This window comes from Garra rufa, chromosome 20 (genome assembly GCF_049309525.1).
Source record: "Garra rufa chromosome 20, GarRuf1.0, whole genome shotgun sequence".
In the NCBI taxonomy this organism is placed as follows: domain Eukaryota; kingdom Metazoa; phylum Chordata; class Actinopteri; order Cypriniformes; family Cyprinidae; genus Garra; species Garra rufa.
Window position 1 is genome coordinate 6,285,224 of NC_133380.1, and position 18,308 is coordinate 6,303,531.

Sequence of the window (18,308 nt, forward strand, 5' to 3'; positions counted from 1 at the left end):
CAAGTTTGTACTTTAAGCTTTGCATAAGAGCTAAAACATACTCCTTTAATATGATTCTTTTATAAACGTATATTTATTATGATTTTTCCAAACACGCCTGACCAAATGAGACTGAAAAATGTGATTCACTGTGTACATTAAAACTTTTATTGAAGTATGTTTGTGTTTTTAATGTATGAATGTGAATGTTTAAAGAAAACAAAACAGATGTAGAATATATTTGTTGCTTTATATAAGTTTATTTTTGAAGATTACATATTTTCTCTGATATATCATAATATTTCAATGTTTAAGTAGCTAAATAACATTTTTAAGCCATATATTTTTGCTCAAACAATCAGTATTGGCAGAACAATATAATTACAAAGCATTCACTTGGAAAGTCGTTAAAACATATATGGTCTCAATCAAACATGGACCCCATATAATATCAAGAGTATTTCTGTCAGTAAATATTAACCGAGACCTTTCAACAGTCAACGAGTCTATGTACAGAATAAGACCAGCCCCAGACATATTCATATAGCAGCATCTGTGGTCATGTGGGAGAATCTCAAAACCTGCAAAGAACATGTCCAGGTCATATTTCAACCTTTAATCCACCATAAATCTATGCCAACTACTTTTTTTTTTTCATTAGATTGTATGGCGAAATGTAACCTGGACATGTTTTCATGAGGTACATCTGTGAACTGAAATATAAATGTAAAAAATAACAACAGTAAAACTGAATTGTGAATCATTCTTGTGTCTGACGAGTTCTTGGCAATGTCCGCTGAAGAAAGTACATAATTCCTGACTTTGTAATTAATCATCATATGCTTATTTCTAATTAAACACCTTTAAAACCAACTACAGACTGAAGACACTAAAAACGCACACAAATGCTGTTGTACAATTCACACTTGGCAAAGTATTTTATATTTCCTTCAGTTCAAATTTTTTCAAGGCAGTCGTATAAACGAGGGCGATTTGTTATATTTTAATTTCACAGGATACAAAATAGCTATTTTAAAATGAGATTTGCTCAAAAGCACATCAACAATCCTTGGCACAAAGAAGTCAATCTTTAATGTGGTATAAAGAACAGGTAGTTCACATCACGCCTCGTTTTATTGGTTCTCAATATAATAAAAGCCTCAAGGCTAGATAAAAATGCACAAACGGGTGTCTGGTTGATGTATGCGTGCTATTATGGAATTGATAGTGTTGCGTTTTCATATGTAACATTTTGGCACCTTGATAGCACTGACGTCATTCAACCCAGACAGTGTTAATACTGTACATAAAACATTACAACACTGCACGTTATATATAGCTATGGAGCATAACATATGTGCATTATTTGCTCTAATGTTGTTTCTAAATCACACCGTTTTCTGTCCACGCCACTATCTGCCCTTGTAAAAGCTCAAATCCTTCCAATTTAATTTTTTTATGAAGAGCCAGAGCTGCATTGCTTGTCTGGCAGGGTGTTGCATTGGAAAATGCATGCACTAATAATTCAGGGATTATGTTTTATTTGCCATTTCATCACTATAAAACCCTTTCCGCCGCCTAGGTTTTAGTATTTAATTTGTTCCGAAGTTGCTTGCATTCAATACATCTTTCGCCTCGCGTGCATCAAACAGTACGTGCCATTACAGTGGTGTTGAGGTTTAGATTGGCGAGCGATGAAGCTTCAAAGGCAGATATGAACATTCAAATGATCAAAGTCTCTGTCGTGAGAGATAACAGTCATAATCAATAACCCAAGGCAAACCAATATTGACTCCGCTAAGCTTTCCGAGAACTCGACAATCCATTTCTTCTCCTGACGTCCGTTTGATCTTTTCCATCATCTCATTCTATCATTTTTCTTCCGTGCTGTACGGCTCTTTAGTCCTGCTGTCATTACTGCTTAATCAAGATGGAAAATAACAGTCACCGGCCTTGACCGGATCTCTAATGAGAGGGCCGCTTCCTCTGAAGTGTCCATTTGAGAGACAACTGCTGGCTGTCGCTTCATCCGCCACGCTCCAGCTAACACATGAACCCCTGCCGCCCCATTAGCCCACATCTTGAATCAATTTATGAAATCACGAGATATGACTTCACCTAAAATCACCAACCCACTGGCCGACAGATCCTTGGGCGAAACCTTAGCCTAACAAATCCTTTTGATGTTTTGTGTGTTTGACACCACTGTGTACAAAATTACATATTCCCTGCTGGAGAATCATGGTTTGTGTGATATCGTAGTTGGTTCTAGATGGCTCATCAGCTGAAATTTTACCTGGTAGACCATCTTGGCCAAGCTGGTAACCACAACTACAGTTGGTAGACCAGCAACAAACCAACTAAAGTTGGTAGACCCGGCAACAAACCAACTAGAGTTGGTAGACCCAGCAATAAACCAACTAGAGTTAGTAGACCAGCAATAAAGCAACTAGAGTTGGTGCACCAGCAAATAACCAACTACAGCTGGTAAACCAGTAAAAAAGCAACTAGAGTTGGTAGACCAGTAATAAAGCAACTATAGTTAGTAGACCAGAAATAAAGCAGCTACGGTTGGTGGACCAGCAACAAACCAACTAGGGTTGGTAGAGGGGCAACAATCCAACTAAGGTTGGTGAGCCAGCAAATAACCAACTAGAGTTGATAGAACAGCAACAAACCATCTAAAGTTGGTAGACCAGCAACTAACCAACTACAGTTGGTAGACCAGCAACAAACTATCTAAACTTGGTAGACTAGCAACTAACCAACTACAGTTGGTAGACCAGCCACAGACCAACTAGTGCATGGAGACCAGTAATAAAGCAACTGGAGTTGGTAGACCAGCAATAAAGCAACTAGAGTTGGTAGACCAGCAACAAACTATCTAAACTTGGTAGACCAGCAACTAACCAACTACAGTTGGTAGACCAGCAACAAACTATCTAAACTTGGTAGACTAGCAACTAACCAACTACAGTTGGTAGACCAGCCACAGACCAACTAGTGCATGGAGACCAGTAATAAAGCAACTGGAGTTGGTAGACCAGCAATAAAGCAACTAGAGTTGGTAGACCAGCAACAAACTATCTAAACTTGGTAGACCAGCAACTAACCAACTACAGTTGGTAGACCAGCAACAAACTATCTAAACTTGGTAGACTAGCAACTAACTAACTACAGTTGGTAGACCAGCCACAGACCAACTAGTGCATGGAGACCAGTAAAAAGGCAACTAGAGTTGGTAGACCAGCAATAAAGCAACTAGAGTTGGTAGACCAGCAATAAAGCAACTAGAGTTGGCGGACCAGCAAATAACCAACTAGAGTTGGTAGATCAGCAACAAACCAGCTAGAGTTGGTAGACCAGTAATAAAGCAACTAGAGTTGGTGGGCCAGCAAGTAACCAACCAGAGTTGGTTGACCAGCAACAAACCAACTATAGTTAGTAGACCAGCAATAAAGCAACTACAGTTGGTGGACCAGCAACAAACCAACTAGGGTTGGTAGAGGGGCAACAATCCAACTAAAGTTGGTGAGCCAGCAAATAACCAACTAGAGTTGGTAGACCAACAACAAACCATCTAAAGTTGGTAGACCAGCAACAGACCAACTAGAGTTGGGAGACCAATAATAAAGCAACTTGAGTTGTTAGACCAGCAAATAACCAGCTAGAGTTGGTAAACCAGTAAAAAAGCAACTAGAGTTGGTACACCAGTGATAAACCAACTAGAGTTGGTAGACCAGCAAAAAAGCAACTAGAGTTTGTAGACCAGCAACAAACTAGCTAGAGTTGGTAGACCAGCAACAAACCAGCTAGAGTTGGTAGACCAGCGATAAAGCAGCTAGAGTTGGTAGACCAGCAATAAAGCAGCTAGAGTTGGTAGACCAGCAATAAAGCAATTAGAGTTGGTACACGAGTGATAAACCAACTGGAGTTGGTAGACCAGCAAAAAAGCAACTAGAGTTTGTAGACCAGCAACAAACCAGCTTGAGTTGGTAGATCAGCAATAAAGCAACTAGAGTTTGTAGACCAGCGATAAAACAGCTAGAGTTGGTAGACCAACAAACCAACTAGAGCTGGTAGACCCCCAACAAACCAACTACATTTGGTAGAGTAGCAACAAACCTGCTGAAAAAAAGAAGTTGGTAGTTTAATGTGATTTTATAGTTGATTCAAACTAGTCTAGATTGTTCATCAGCTGGACTTCGACCTGGTGGACCATCTTGGCCAAGATGGATAAAGTTAGTAGACCAATAACAAACCAGCTACCATTTTCTAAAACCCAACTTAACTACTTTACCATCTTATGACCTGTATTTTCCAGCAGGTTTATATGAAGTGAACATTCACACCAATAACCATACAAGCAAAAAATGGTTCAAGCTAGTCTAGATGGTTCATCAGCTGGACTTTGACCTGGTAAAGGTTAGAGTTGGTAGACTAGTGACAAATCAGCTACCATGTTCTAAAATCCAACTTAATCACTTAAAACTTGAATAGCCTGTTTTTCCAGCAGAGTTATATAACATGAACATTTACACCAATGACCATAATCAATGGTTGTAGAGTATTAAAACCAATTTGTGAACAAATATTGGTTACCAAATGTGTTGCTTCAGAAAAATGATCTAAATCAAATTTTAAACATCTGTTTGTTTTACTAATGCTGCAATGACTGAACAGATAAAGGCCCTTCAGTGTTAATATGTGTCTTTTAGGATCTGATTCTTGCCCCTAAACATCCTAAAACATCATGTTAACTATAACAACATACAGAAATGCTCCCTGGCAGAACAAACAAACAGTCTGAGTGACCCGTTGTACCCAATTCATTCCCGTATTGCAGCAGCTTCCTGCCATTATCTGCTGGCTTTAACAGAAGTCTGTCGTGTAATTGCAAGGCAGCCATGAATCGGAGCTATTTATGGACATAAACACACGAAGCTTGAAGCGATATATGGTTTTAACAGTCTTAAGGTTGTCAGGTAATTGTCAACACGGGCCGTTTATGTAACGCTAAGCCCTCGCTTTTAAAAAACGATACTGTATAGTGTAGCTAGCACATACATTAGGATTTTTTGGGAAAACACCGCTCAATAGGACTCTTTCCGCTGCATGCTTTAGAAAAGAAAAAATAATTTTTTAGAGCATAATCAAAATATTTCAAGGCTGCTTATTATGAAACGAAACAAGATGCCTTGACTGGTTTCTATTCAAACCACAATCTCTATCGGCTTCCAAGCCTCCAGTTGTTGGCTGATTTGGGGATCTCTCAAGCACAACGGATATCTTCTTGGAGAGCCGACAGAATCGAAAGCCAACCGAGGGATTTATCCGTTTACATAATCTGGAAAAATCAATAAGCCCTGTCGTTACGATGAAACTATTTTATCAACATGTGTTTTTCGTTGCCAAAATTAATAATGTGTCAAAAGAAACCTGTAAACAGGCAAACAGGACCTTGCTATAGATAATGAAAAAGCATGCCTCTTTTTCAGAAAAACAACACCCTCACTGTGCACGTTCACGACGCCTGCACTGGTTGGTTATATGTGCGCATTTTGAAAGTTCACAGTAGACATCTATGCAGTCACACATGTAGGTGTCTAACACCTTGGTCGTGTCTGTCACATCAGACTAACAGACAGGCAGCTGCCACAGCACAACATAATATGATCCAAGCTCTTCTAAGCGCTGCCTGGTTCGTAAAATATACACAGACTCCCGTGACTCCGGCGGCAGGTTACCACACTCGACATTTCTCTTCGGGGTTCATGGGAGTTCCTCGTGCACAATGAAATGCTTCGGAAAACGCCTCAAAGTTCTGGAGGGAGCCTAGAACCCTGTTAAAAACAAAAACATGGCACTCAATTATTTATATTTATTATTTTCTAACACCTAAAGCAGTCCTAAAAGTATTTGGACACTAATTTGACTTCATTTTAAGTCACATTTAAAAATGTCTGAATGTCTAAATGTTTCTTGAGCAGCAAATCAGCATCTTAGAAGAATGGAAACTGGAATAATGATGCTGAAAATTCAGCTTTGAGCACAGAAATATATTTTAAAACACATTCAAATAGAAAATAGGTATTTTAAATTGTAATTATATTTTACAATATTATAGTTTTACTGTTTTGTTTTTTTAATCAAATAAATGGTGTATGGAAGCCCGTTTCCCCCACTAAATTAAAAAAAAAGGTTACTGCGACATATTATCTTACAATTCTGATTTTTTTTTTTATTGCATAATACAAACTCGCAATTCTGACTTTTTTCTCAGAATTGCGTGATATAAACTTGCAATTGCGAGTTATAAAGCCAGAATTCCAAGAAATAAACTCTGAGAAATTAAGTCAGAATTGTGTGATATAAAATCGCAATTGTGTTAACGTATCCATTTTTTTTGTTCTCCTCAGACCCAACTCGCAATTGTGCGTTTATATCTCACAGTTCTGAGAAAACAAGTCCGTATTGCGAGAAAAAACACAGAATTGTGAGATAGAAACACAATTGCGAGAAAAAAAGTCAGAATTGCGAGGAAAAAGTCAGAATTGCGAGATACAAACAATTGCGAGAAAAAAGTCAGAATTTGTGAGTTTATATCCTGCAATTCTGACTTTATTTCTTGCAATTGTGCGTTTATATCTCACAGTTCTGAGAAAACAAGTCAGAATTGCGAGTTTATATGGTGCAATTCTGAGAAAAAAGTCCGTATTGCGAGAAAAAACAGAATTGTGAGATACAAACACAACTGCGAGAAAAAAGGTCAGAATTGAAAGGAAAAAGTCAGAATTGCGAGATAAAAACAATTGCGAGAAAAAAGTCAGAATTTGTGAGTTTATATTCTGCAATTCTGACTTTATTTCTTGCAATTGTGCGTTTATATCTCACAGTTCTGAGAAAAAAAGTCAGAATTGCGAGATACAAACAATTGCGAGAAAAAAGTTAGAATTTGTGAGTTAATATCTTGCAATTCTGACTTTATATCTCGCAATTAAGCTTTTAAATCTCACAGTTCTGAGAAAACAAGTCAGAATTGCGAGTTTATATGATGCAATTCTGAGAAAAAAGTCCGTATTGCGAGAAAAAACACAGAATTGTGAGATACAAACACAATTGTGAGAAAAAAAGTCAGAATTGAGAGGAAAAAGTCAGAATTGTGAGATAAAAACACAATTGCGAGAAAAAAGTCAGAATTGCGAAGAAAGTCAGAATTGCGAGATACAAACAATTGCGAGAAAAAAGTCAGAATTTGTGAGTTTATATCCTGCAATTCTGACTTTATATCTCGCAATTAAGCTTTTAAATCTCACGGTTCTGAGAAAAAAGTCAGAATTGTAAATTTATATGACGCAATTCTGAGAAAAAAAAGGCAGAACTGCAATTGCAATGACCTTTTTTATTTTTTGTTCAGTGGCGGAAATGAGCTCCCATATTAGTAAGCATAACTGACTTATTTAAAAAAAATAATCTTACAGACCTCAAACTTTTAAATAGTAGTTTACATTATGAAAAACTGAGTTTTAAAAATCCATTAAAATGTATAGTTTGTATTATAGTCTGTATTTAGTCTAAATAATTTTTTTGCTTATCCTACTGGCAGTTTCTTTTTGCTTGATTCATGCTTAATAACTTGTGCTATTGCAGCTATGTTATCTAATGCACTGGCATTTAAAGTGCGACTTGGATACTTTTTTTCATCTTTAATTCACAAATCCTGCAGAAAGCTCTTGCCTGTATTCCAGAGGGCTGTGTGGGTCTGTTTTGATGGACTGAATGGCGTACTCCGGGCGACAGGCACCACACCAGACCTGCAAAATCATGAGACATTTGTATATTCAATGAAATAATCATATTATGCCAACTGAAGACATTTTAACATTAGTTTAAACATTATTTTTGACCTTGTATGCTTAAAATGTCATTTGCAGAACAGATTTTATGTCTAAATAATAACATTTCAAATCATCTCATCAGATGGCATGATAAAATCACAGATTTCATGCCTTAAGCACATATTAGAGAGCCTGTGGTAATGTATTTTCCAGAGGTTAAGCAGCACCTGTATCTTTTATGCAGTGTCAGTTTAATTTGATACGCTCTTTGCGAGACTGACCTTGCACAGGCATCAAGGTGAACACAGGCAGGCATCCTAAAATGGATGGCATTCATGGTCACATACCTGGGCAAAGTTTAGAAAGAAGAGCTGTTTGTGATCCATATCCAGTCCGGGAAGACGGGGCTCCTTGCCCTCCCTCTCCACCCACTTCATATACGCCTAACATGACACAACAGCAACAAATCACATACACATCAACAGATTTATACATGTTCTGATCAAAATGTTAATATGGGTTCATATGTGGTTGATTAAAGGGAATTAATGATGCAAACCTTATATGCTTGACGAACACCACCATTGTCAGCAATATTCTCTCCGAGTGTTGTGATGCCACTGATCTGAAACACCAATGATCAATGTTGAGTATTCGTTATATAATATTATTGTATTTACTAATATTTAAAATAAGCTTAAAAAAAACTTTTATTTAAAATTTTTATTTTATTAATGTACTAAAGAAGTCTCTTCTGCATTTATTTGGGCCGAAGTACAGCAAAAACAGTAATACTGTAGAAATATTTTTACTATTTAAAATAACAGCTTTCTATTTGAATATATTTTCAAATGTAATTTATTTCTGTGATCAAAGATGAATTTTCAGCATCATCAATTCAGTTTTTTGGGGGGGGAGGGGGGTGATGATAAAGACATCTTTAAAGTTACAAAAGCCTTCTCTTTCAGATAAATGAATATTCTATTCATCAAAGAAACCTGAAAAAATTTTACTCAGCTGTTTTCAGAAATCAGAATAATTGTGACCCTGGACCACAAAACCAGTCATAAGGTTAAATTTTACAAAACTGAGATGTATACATCATATGAAAGCTCAATAGATAAGCTTTCTATTGATGTATGGTTTGTTAGGATAGGACAATATTTGGCCGAGATACATCTATTTGAAAATCTGGAATCTGAGGGTGCAAAAAAATCTAAATACTGAGAAAATCACCTTTAAAGTTGTCCAAATTAAGTTCTTAACAATGCATATTACTAATCAAAAATTACATTTTAATATATTTATAGTAGGAATTTTACAAAAAAAATCTTCATGGAACATGATATTTACTTAATTTCCTAATGATTTTTGGCATAAAAGAAAAATCTATAATTTTGACCCATACAATGTATTGCTGGCTATTGCTACAAATATACCCCAGCGACTTAAGACTGGTTTTGCGGTCCAGGGTCACAATTTATGAAGGATCATGTGACACTGAAAACTGGAGTAATGAAGCAAAAAAAATGGCTTATTTAAAAATTATACTTTAAAATATATTAACATAGAAAACAGTTATTTTAAATAGTAGATATATATTTAAAAATGTTACTTGTTTTGCTGTACTTTAGATCAAATAAATGCAGGCTTAGTGAGCAAAAGAGACTTCTTCAAAAGTATAAAAAAATCGTACTGTTCAAAAACTTTTGACTGGTAGTGTATATCTTATAAAGTTTCTAATCATTTTAAGTTTAGATTTTTCATCTAATATTAATATTTTATTTTACCTATATTTTGATTAACAAAAATACATTTCAGTTTACAATAACGGCATTGTTTTTATAGTCTTTATTTAATTTTATTCGTTTAGATGTTTATTTTAGTAGGAATAAAAACAGATTTGTTTACAGACTGAGCTATAAAAATAACACTGCAAACACTCAGTATTTTTGTCTTTTTGTTTCTAGTATAAATACCTAAACATTCTTAAATCAAAATGTGTTTACCTGAGAAGCAAAATCTTGTTTTCCCTGGGAATTAAGATTATTTTTCTTACCCCATTGGCAGATATTTTTATTAGACAAAATGTCTTAATATCTTAATAAGTTATTTTGCTTTTCAAGTAAATGTATCTTAATTTAGAAATGTTTAGGTATTTATACCAGAAAACAAGACAAAAATGCTATGTAAGAATATAATGTTTTACTGTCAGTGTGTATATTATAGGTGAATATTACAGGTTTTGGATGAATTGATAGACTTTGATGTTGTGCCAAATCTGAATACACTTTGAGACACTGCTGGCATATCTTATGAAAGGCATCAAAAATATTTAAACATCCTTAAAAGATGCAAAATATGTAGAAAATGTAATGAATATGGTACTGTGTTTACAATACAACAATAAATAGAGCAGAAAAAGCCAGGAGGGTTAGAAAAAATGACTTTAGAGTCATTTTCAAATCTCAATCTTTAATTAAAATATTGTCTTAGTGGCTAAAAATGTATATTAGTTTCAAGTGTTTGTACCAAGTAAGTTTTGCTTGACCAACCAGCAGATTGGTCTTTTTTTAAGGTCAGTGGAAATGCTTAGATGGGCCCAAAGCATGTGCACACACTACAAGTACTGTAAGTACAAACCATCTACTTATTATTTGTTCATTTCTGCAAGTTCATAACAGATTCTTTCCATCCTTCGGAGCGAAGTTCAACTTACATTTTGGCCTCCTGCAAGTTTCCAGCTGAATTTGCCGTACTGTTCCACCATGCATTTGGATTGATCCTCAAAGCGTTCGGCGGAGTAGTTGCTCCACCAGTTGTACATGTTTCCGTCCTTGTCAAAATTGCGTCCTGTGGAAATAAATTGTTCTTTTTTTTTTGGAACAGTCATATTTTAAACAGACAAGCGTTGTGGTTGCTCTTTTGGTCCGATGGAGAACAATTTATCCGTGATATTTAAAACTCCTCCTTCAGAACAGAGTTTAATACATCACACATAAACAAGATAATCAACAAATCCACATTGCTTATTCATCCACAGCTAACTGGTAATTGGTACAATCCATCAGATGATATGCATATTACCGTGATCGTCAAATCCATGAGTGATTTCATGTCCTATAACCATCCCAATTCCACCAAAGTTTAGAGCTTGCAGCTGTTTTTCACTGAAGAACGGAGGCTGGAGGATGCCAGCAGGAAACACTGAAAGAAAGATGGATGCATAGAAAGACATGAAATTCAGCATAATGCCTGGGTAATTGACCAGGAAATGCATTTTTCGAGATACTAATTGAGTCATATGAGAAAACAACTCATTTTAATAGTTAACTTTGGACACTTTAATGCCAGATTTGTCATTAAAACTTTAGATTTTAGCTGTTTTTGTAGAATTTTTCTAAAGGTCACGTTAAAACTGGAAACTAACTAATGTATTTATTTACTTATTAATGCAAGATATATATGCATACAAGATATATTAACATATTTATATGAATTCTGATAAATGTAATAAAGAAAACTGAAAGTGAGGTAAATATCACTAAATATTTATATTGTACATCAGTTCCAATCAAGCTGTGTAAATTTGTGTTATAATGAGTTTTGGGGAAATGATGTAACAAATTATGTGACTTTCTATGGAAAGTAATGCATTATGTTACTAATCTCATTTAGTAAGTGACATTTCTGTCTAATATAAAGTTTTCTTTGGATTGTTTGACTACTTAAAAAGAGAATATAGGAAAATATAGTTTAACTAATTTGTGTTTCCTGCTTGCTAAAATTCACTAAAATCTGGCTATAAATCTTTCTCTTTTTTTTTTACTCAAATTTAATCTAGACAAGGAAACTATCCAAAGTACTGCTAATCCTAAAGCAGTGAAAACTGCTTTTCTATATTAACCCTGTGTGTCCTCTCAAGGTAAAAAAAAAAAAACATGGTTACTATAGTTAAACCATGGTAACCACAAAATCAAATGAAACGCGAACCCGCACTGAAGTTCCGTTCTAAATCAAATGACACTCGATACGCGGTCCAACGTTCAGATTTGAATCAAATGATTTGCAGACCCACTCCGAAATTCCGATCTATAAATCAAATGATACACGATTCGCTTCGTAGTCCCGATCTAAATAATGACTCCCAAACCATCATTTTACATCGGGACGAGTATGGATCACGAATCCTTCAATTTTTGAAATGATTCGCAAAAATGCCCGAAGTTTCGATCTGAATCAAATGATTTGTGAACCCGCTCTGAAGTTCCAATCGAAGGGTGCTTTCACATCTGTGGTTCGGTTCATTTGGTCTGGACCAAGGGCAACAAATGATACATTGTAGCCTTTTTCTGCCGTTTTGGGTCCTTTTTCACACCACACTGAATGCTCGGGTCCGAACCAGTTGAAACTAACCAAAATGCAATCATGTGACAACATCCTCATCACTCTTTAGCAGATGTTTCATTGAATGTATTTTCGAAACTGCTAAACAATGAGAAGATTGTGGTGTTCTTGTGAGTTTTCAAAAGTTGGGACCTACTATAATCATCACACCAGATTTCTATGAGGCTCCGCACCTCCTCACAACTCCAAGTTTGTCTGCGAGCTGCCATGGGGATATGTTGCTAAAGCACTAACTGTCAACAAATACTTGTCCTTGTCCCATAATGCACAACGCAGCTGACTATGGCAGCTGGAATAGTCCAAAAAGGCGCACTACTTCTTGCGGTTGGGTCTGTTCGAGTTCGGATCATGTTCTCACCACAAACGAACCGCTCCAGTGTTCGTTTGAAAGCGTACCGAGACCACCTCTTCAGGGAGGTCTCAGTACTCTCCTTTGATCCGCTTTTGGTGCGCACATGAGTGCAATTGCTACATTCACACCTGCCCAAACGAACTGCACCAAGAGTGTGAAAACACCCTTAATCAATTGATTTGCAATACGCGGTCTGAAGTTCCGATCTGAATCAAATGATTCACAAACCCATACTGAACTCCCAGTCTGAATCAAATGATTCCCGATACGCAGTCTAAAGTCTCGATCTGAATCAAATGATTCGCAAACCTGCTCCGATGTTCCGATCTATAAATCAAATGAGTCACGACTTGCTTCATAGTCCCACTCTTAATAATGATTTATGAACCATCATTTCACGTCAGGACTTTGGTGTGCGGATCGCTAATCATTCAGTTCGCAAATCGTTCAATTCGCGAACTGATTCACGAACCAGCCCTGAAGTTCCGATCTATACATCAAATGATTCACGATTCACTTTGTAGTCCCGATCTAAATAATGACTCGCGAACCATCATTTCACATCGGGACTTCGGACTGCAGATCGCGAATCATTCAATTTGAATCAAATGATTCGCGATCCCGCCACGAAGTTTCGATCTGAATCAAATGATTCGTGAACCCACTCTGAAGTTCCGATCTAAATCAAATGACACTCGATACGCGGTCCAACGTTCAGATTTGAATCAAATGATTTGCAGACCCACTCCGAAATTCCAATCTATAAATCAAATGATACATGATTCGCCTCGTAGTCCCGATCTAAATAATGACTCCCAAACCATCATTTTACATCGGGACGAGTATGGATCACGAATCCTTCAATTTTTGAAATGATTCGCAAAAACGCCCGAAGTTTCGATCTGAATCAAATGATTTGTGAACCCGCTCTGAAGTTCCAATCGAAGGGTGCTTTCACATCTGTGGTTCGGTTCATTTGGTCTGGACCAAGGGCAACAAATAATACATTGTAGCCTTTTTCTGCCGTTTTGGGTCCTTTTTCACACCACACTGAATGCTCGGGTCCGAACCAGTTGAAACTAACCAAAATGCAGTCATGTGACAACATCCTCATCACTCTTTAGCAGATGTTTCATTGAATGTATTTTCGAAACTGCTAAACAATGAGAAGATTGTGGTGTTCTTGTGAGTTTTTTGAAAGTTGGGACCTACTATAATCATCAGACCAAATTTCTATGAGGCTCCGCAAATTTGTCTGCGAGCTGCCAAGGGGATATGTTGCTAAAGCTCTAACTGTCAACAAATACTTGTCCTTGTCCCATAATGCACAACGCAGCTGACTATGGCAGCTGGAATAGTCCAAAAAGGCGCACTACTTCTTGCGGTTGGGTCTGTTCGAGTTCGGATCATGTTCTCACCACAAACGAACCGCTCCAGTGTTCGTTTGAAAGCGTACCGAGACCACCTCTTCAGGGAGGTGTCAGTACTCTCCTTTGATCCGCTTTTGGTGCGCACATGAATGCAATTGCTACATTCACACCTGCCCAAACGAACTGCACCAAGAGTGTGAAAACACCCTTAATCAATTGATTTGCAATATGCGGTCTGAAGTTCCGATCTGAATCAAATGATTTGCAAACATGCATCAAAGTCCCGATCTGAATCAAATGATTCACAAACCCATACTGAACTCCCAATCTGAATCAAATGATTCCCGATACGCAGTCTAAAGTCTCGATCTGAATCAAATGATTCACAAACCCATACTGAACTCCCAGTCTGAATCAAATGATTCCCGATACGCAGTCTAAAGTCTCGATCTGAATCAAATGATTCACAAACCTATACTGAACTCCCAGTCTGAATCAAATGATTCCCGATACGCAGTCTAAAGTCTCGATCTGAATCAAATGATTCACAAACCCATACTGAACTCCCAGTCTGAATCAAATGATTCCCGATACGCAGTCCAAAGTCTCGATCTGAATCAAATGATTCGCAAACCTGCTCCGATGTTCCGATCTATAAATCAAATGAGTCACGACTTGCTTCATAGTCCCACTCTTAATAATGATTTATGAACCATCATTTCACGTCGGGACTTCGGAGTGCGGATCGCTAATCATTCAGTTCGCAAATCGTTCAATTCGCGAACTGATTCGCGAACCAGCCCTGAAGTTCCGATCTATACATCAAATGATTCACGATTCACTTTGTAGTCCCGATCTAAATAATGACTCGCGAACCATCATTTCACATCGGGACTTCGGACTGCAGATCGCGAATCATTCAATTTGAATCAAATGATTCGCGATCCCGCCACGAAGTTTCGATCTGAATCAAATGATTCGTGAACCCACTCTGAAGTTCCGATCTTAAACAAATGATTCACGAACCCGCATCAAAGTCCCGATCTGAATCAAATGATTTGTGAGCCCACTCTGAAGCTCCGATCTAAAAAATCAAATGTTTCACTTCGCTTTGTAGTCTCGCTCTTAACCCTCAAAGGCCGAGACAGACACCGGCGGCTAAAAATAACTATTGTTCTTAAATGTTTAATAATTTTTAAAGTCTCTTTTGAAGTCTCGTAATGCACAGAGTCTACTCTTTTCGGTGATATCGCATTTGTCTCATTTGGATATTCAGAGGCTCCGTGGTGAGCGTGATTACGTCATCACATTTCCTCAGCACTGATTTGTCAGATGTAATCAATATGTTTCGGTCCTCTGATTGTTGATGCTTAGTCCCACCCCTGTGCCCAGATTGGTTCAAACTGTCATCTATTCAACCAATAAACATAGGTTTTGGTCTTTTGAACCACCGATTAGCTTGTTTCTTTGCAAATCTGAACATACGCAAAATGAAAGCAAAGTGCGTCTTGCTTGCATGAAAACAAACGCAAAATAACACATTTGCATGACAGCATTCTTTGAAAATGTACAGAAATACTCATGACAGAACCCTGTGACATAACAGAAACCAAAAACAAGGATAAAACAGCAGTACATAATGGATTAAGAATATATTTATCTGAAAAAGTAAATTATTTTTACTGTGTTTTGCTATTATATAACACTGTTTCTGCTATGACTTTAACATTTTTGGACAGATCTATATTGTCAATAAACTAAATGGGCCTGTTTTTCACTGAAAAGCGCCTATAATAATATTGTAATAATTAGCTATAACTTGCTTGGATATATATGTTATATATATATGTTGCATATAATGTTATATATAGACACAATTTTATTTGGAAGTGTAAAACACCTAAATACAAATTTTTAAAGAAAAAAAATCTAGTTGAGTACACAGTAAAAAACACCCAATTGTTGGTAGCGTTTTTCCTAAAATTCTGGAAATTCACAAATTTTTAGAGAAAACAAAAGGAAAATTGTAATTTTAAATTAGCTAGACATAAAGTTCAAGTTCTTATGTTTATAATGATATATGACAATTGATACTGACTGCTAGAATAGGTCTGAAAAAACAAAGAAATATACAGGTGCCTCAGATGCCCCAAAAATGTTCTAGGTCTTTAAGGGTTAATAATGATTCATGAATTTTTTACGTCGCGACTTCGGAGTGCGGATCGTTAATCATTCAGTTCATGAATCATTCAATTCATGAAATGATTCACGAACCCCACGCCCAAAGTTCCGATCTATAAATCAAATGATTCATGATTTACTTGTAGCCCTGATCTAAATAATGACTCGTGAACCATCATTCCACATCAGGATTTCAGATTGCAGATCGCGAATCATTCAATTTGTGAAACCCGCCCGAAGTTTCGATCTGAATCAAATGATTCGTGAACCCACTCTAATTTCCAAATTGAATCAAAAGATTTGCGATACGCTGTCCGAAGTTCTGATCTGAACCAAATGATTCGCGAACCCGCACTGAACTCGCAGTCTGAATCAAATGATTCGCGATACGCGATCCGATTGGAGCGCGTCAAAACAGTGAATCATTGGTTTAAATGATTCAGAGTTTCGAAAAGCTCCGTTTCACCCATCACTACGTGCTTTTTAAAAGCATTGCAACATTTGAAAATGAATGGCTCTTTTGATCTGGTTTTTGTTAGTAAATCACTTGAACTGAATGACTGAAATCATGAGTTTGAATCAATCGGAGTGGTTCCAGCGTAAATGACTCACTCGGTTGAATCAGTTTGTCTGTTCCTCGGCCTTTCACGTCTTTAGCCATGTTTACACAACCCTGTCCGTACTACTACTGGCTTAGCTCGATAGTTTTTTGACATTAACTGAAAAAAGCGGGAAAAGTATGATGTTTACAAATAAAATATCTCTATTTTCATTCCAAAGATGACATCCAAAACAATATCTACGAACATATTCAGGTAAGCTAACAGGTTTACTGCTGCTAACTAGTGAAAACACTCCATTAAAATGATAAGGGAGACCTTAAAATACACGTTAGATGGAAATATTGTGCATTATGATTGAGTTTGTAGCTTAATTCACTATATTATAAATAGTTTGACCACTAAAGTTCAATTGTTTACAGTTCAAAAGGAAATCAAGTTGTAAGCATCCAGTCCTTGCATACCATTGAAGTGAATGTTGAATTTATCAGTATATATTGTGTTGAATATTTGAGGAATTATTGTTGTATCTGATTGTATTAGTCTGTAAAGAGTGATAGTCAGTGTAAAAAGAGCAAATGGGAGAAGCATTCTATGCCCTTGCATTCTAACTAGGACTTGTTTAACCCTTGTGCGACCTTATGGACATTTTTGTCCATTTCAGTTTTGTTTTTTGTTATAAGTGTGCCTGTGTTAATGCCAACTGCATAAATTTTGGCTCAGGTGTTTATTTTTATTGAAATATTTCACCCTCATTTCCTTCAAATAAATCAATTTTACCCTCCGTACAAAAAATACTCACACTCAGGACCTTAAGGACATTGAAACCCATTAAACCTGCAATTTTTTAACCCAGGGCCATTTGACTATAAAATCATGCAATATTTGCTAATAGGCATTCATTCTATCAGCAAGGCTTCAAATTTTACATTTTTACCATTTTTTACTAGATTGTGCCATTTTTTCAAATTTGGCATATACATTTAAAAAAAAAATCAACACTACATAAAAATATAAATGCCTCAAAATTAATGTTGTTGTTCTTCACTAACACACCCAAGAATCTAATAAGCAAAGAAAAAAATTCTGCTTAGCATTTAGTATATGGAAATTAATTACTATTTTTTATTTTTTCATTAAAAAAAAACATGTGTGGCATTATGCAAACAAACCAGCATTTAAAGGGTTACAAAAAATGAATGAATGAATGAATGAATGTTTGATATCTATGGATAGAACAGATGCTGGTAAAAAAAAATCGACATCAGTGAAAGTGGAAAAAAATATTAATTAATCATATTTTTATGTGTAAATGTGTAACTTTTTTTTTTGACGCACAAGGGTTAAATGTCTTTTCCATCACAATATGAATGGTGGTTTGTGATTTGGATGTGGTTTAGAAACATGACAAATGTCAAAAGTTAGTGGACATCATGTTAGTAGACATAGTAGATACTAAAAACTGTGAAAAGTGCTTTTAAAGAGCCTCAACATGACCAAAAGTGCCCAAAGTTGAATAAACAGCCAATAATGCGATGGTAATGGTGTATACTAGATAGCAGAAGCAGAAACGTCTCTGCTGTGCATCGTCCTCCAGCTATAGCAGGGCTCGAAATGACAC

General features: G+C 36.4%; 1 protein-coding gene across 2 annotated transcripts in view; it reads right to left on the reverse strand.

The window, feature by feature from the left end:
- Window positions 1-217: 217 nt before the first annotated feature.
- Window positions 218-18,308, reverse strand: part of mmel1 (membrane metallo-endopeptidase-like 1) — a 34,766-nt gene continuing 16,675 nt past the window's right edge. For both annotated transcript variants that reach the window (XM_073825584.1, XM_073825583.1), the window contains 6 exons: window positions 10,905-11,024; window positions 10,537-10,670; window positions 8,377-8,442; window positions 8,165-8,260; window positions 7,717-7,793; window positions 218-5,822 (listed from right to left, as the gene is read on the reverse strand). In XM_073825584.1, coding sequence (XP_073681685.1) covers window positions 5,723-5,822; window positions 7,717-7,793; window positions 8,165-8,260; window positions 8,377-8,442; window positions 10,537-10,670; window positions 10,905-11,024 — 593 coding nt within the window. In that variant the 3' untranslated portion in view covers window positions 218-5,722. The remainder of the gene's footprint in view (window positions 5,823-7,716; window positions 7,794-8,164; window positions 8,261-8,376; window positions 8,443-10,536; window positions 10,671-10,904; window positions 11,025-18,308) is intronic.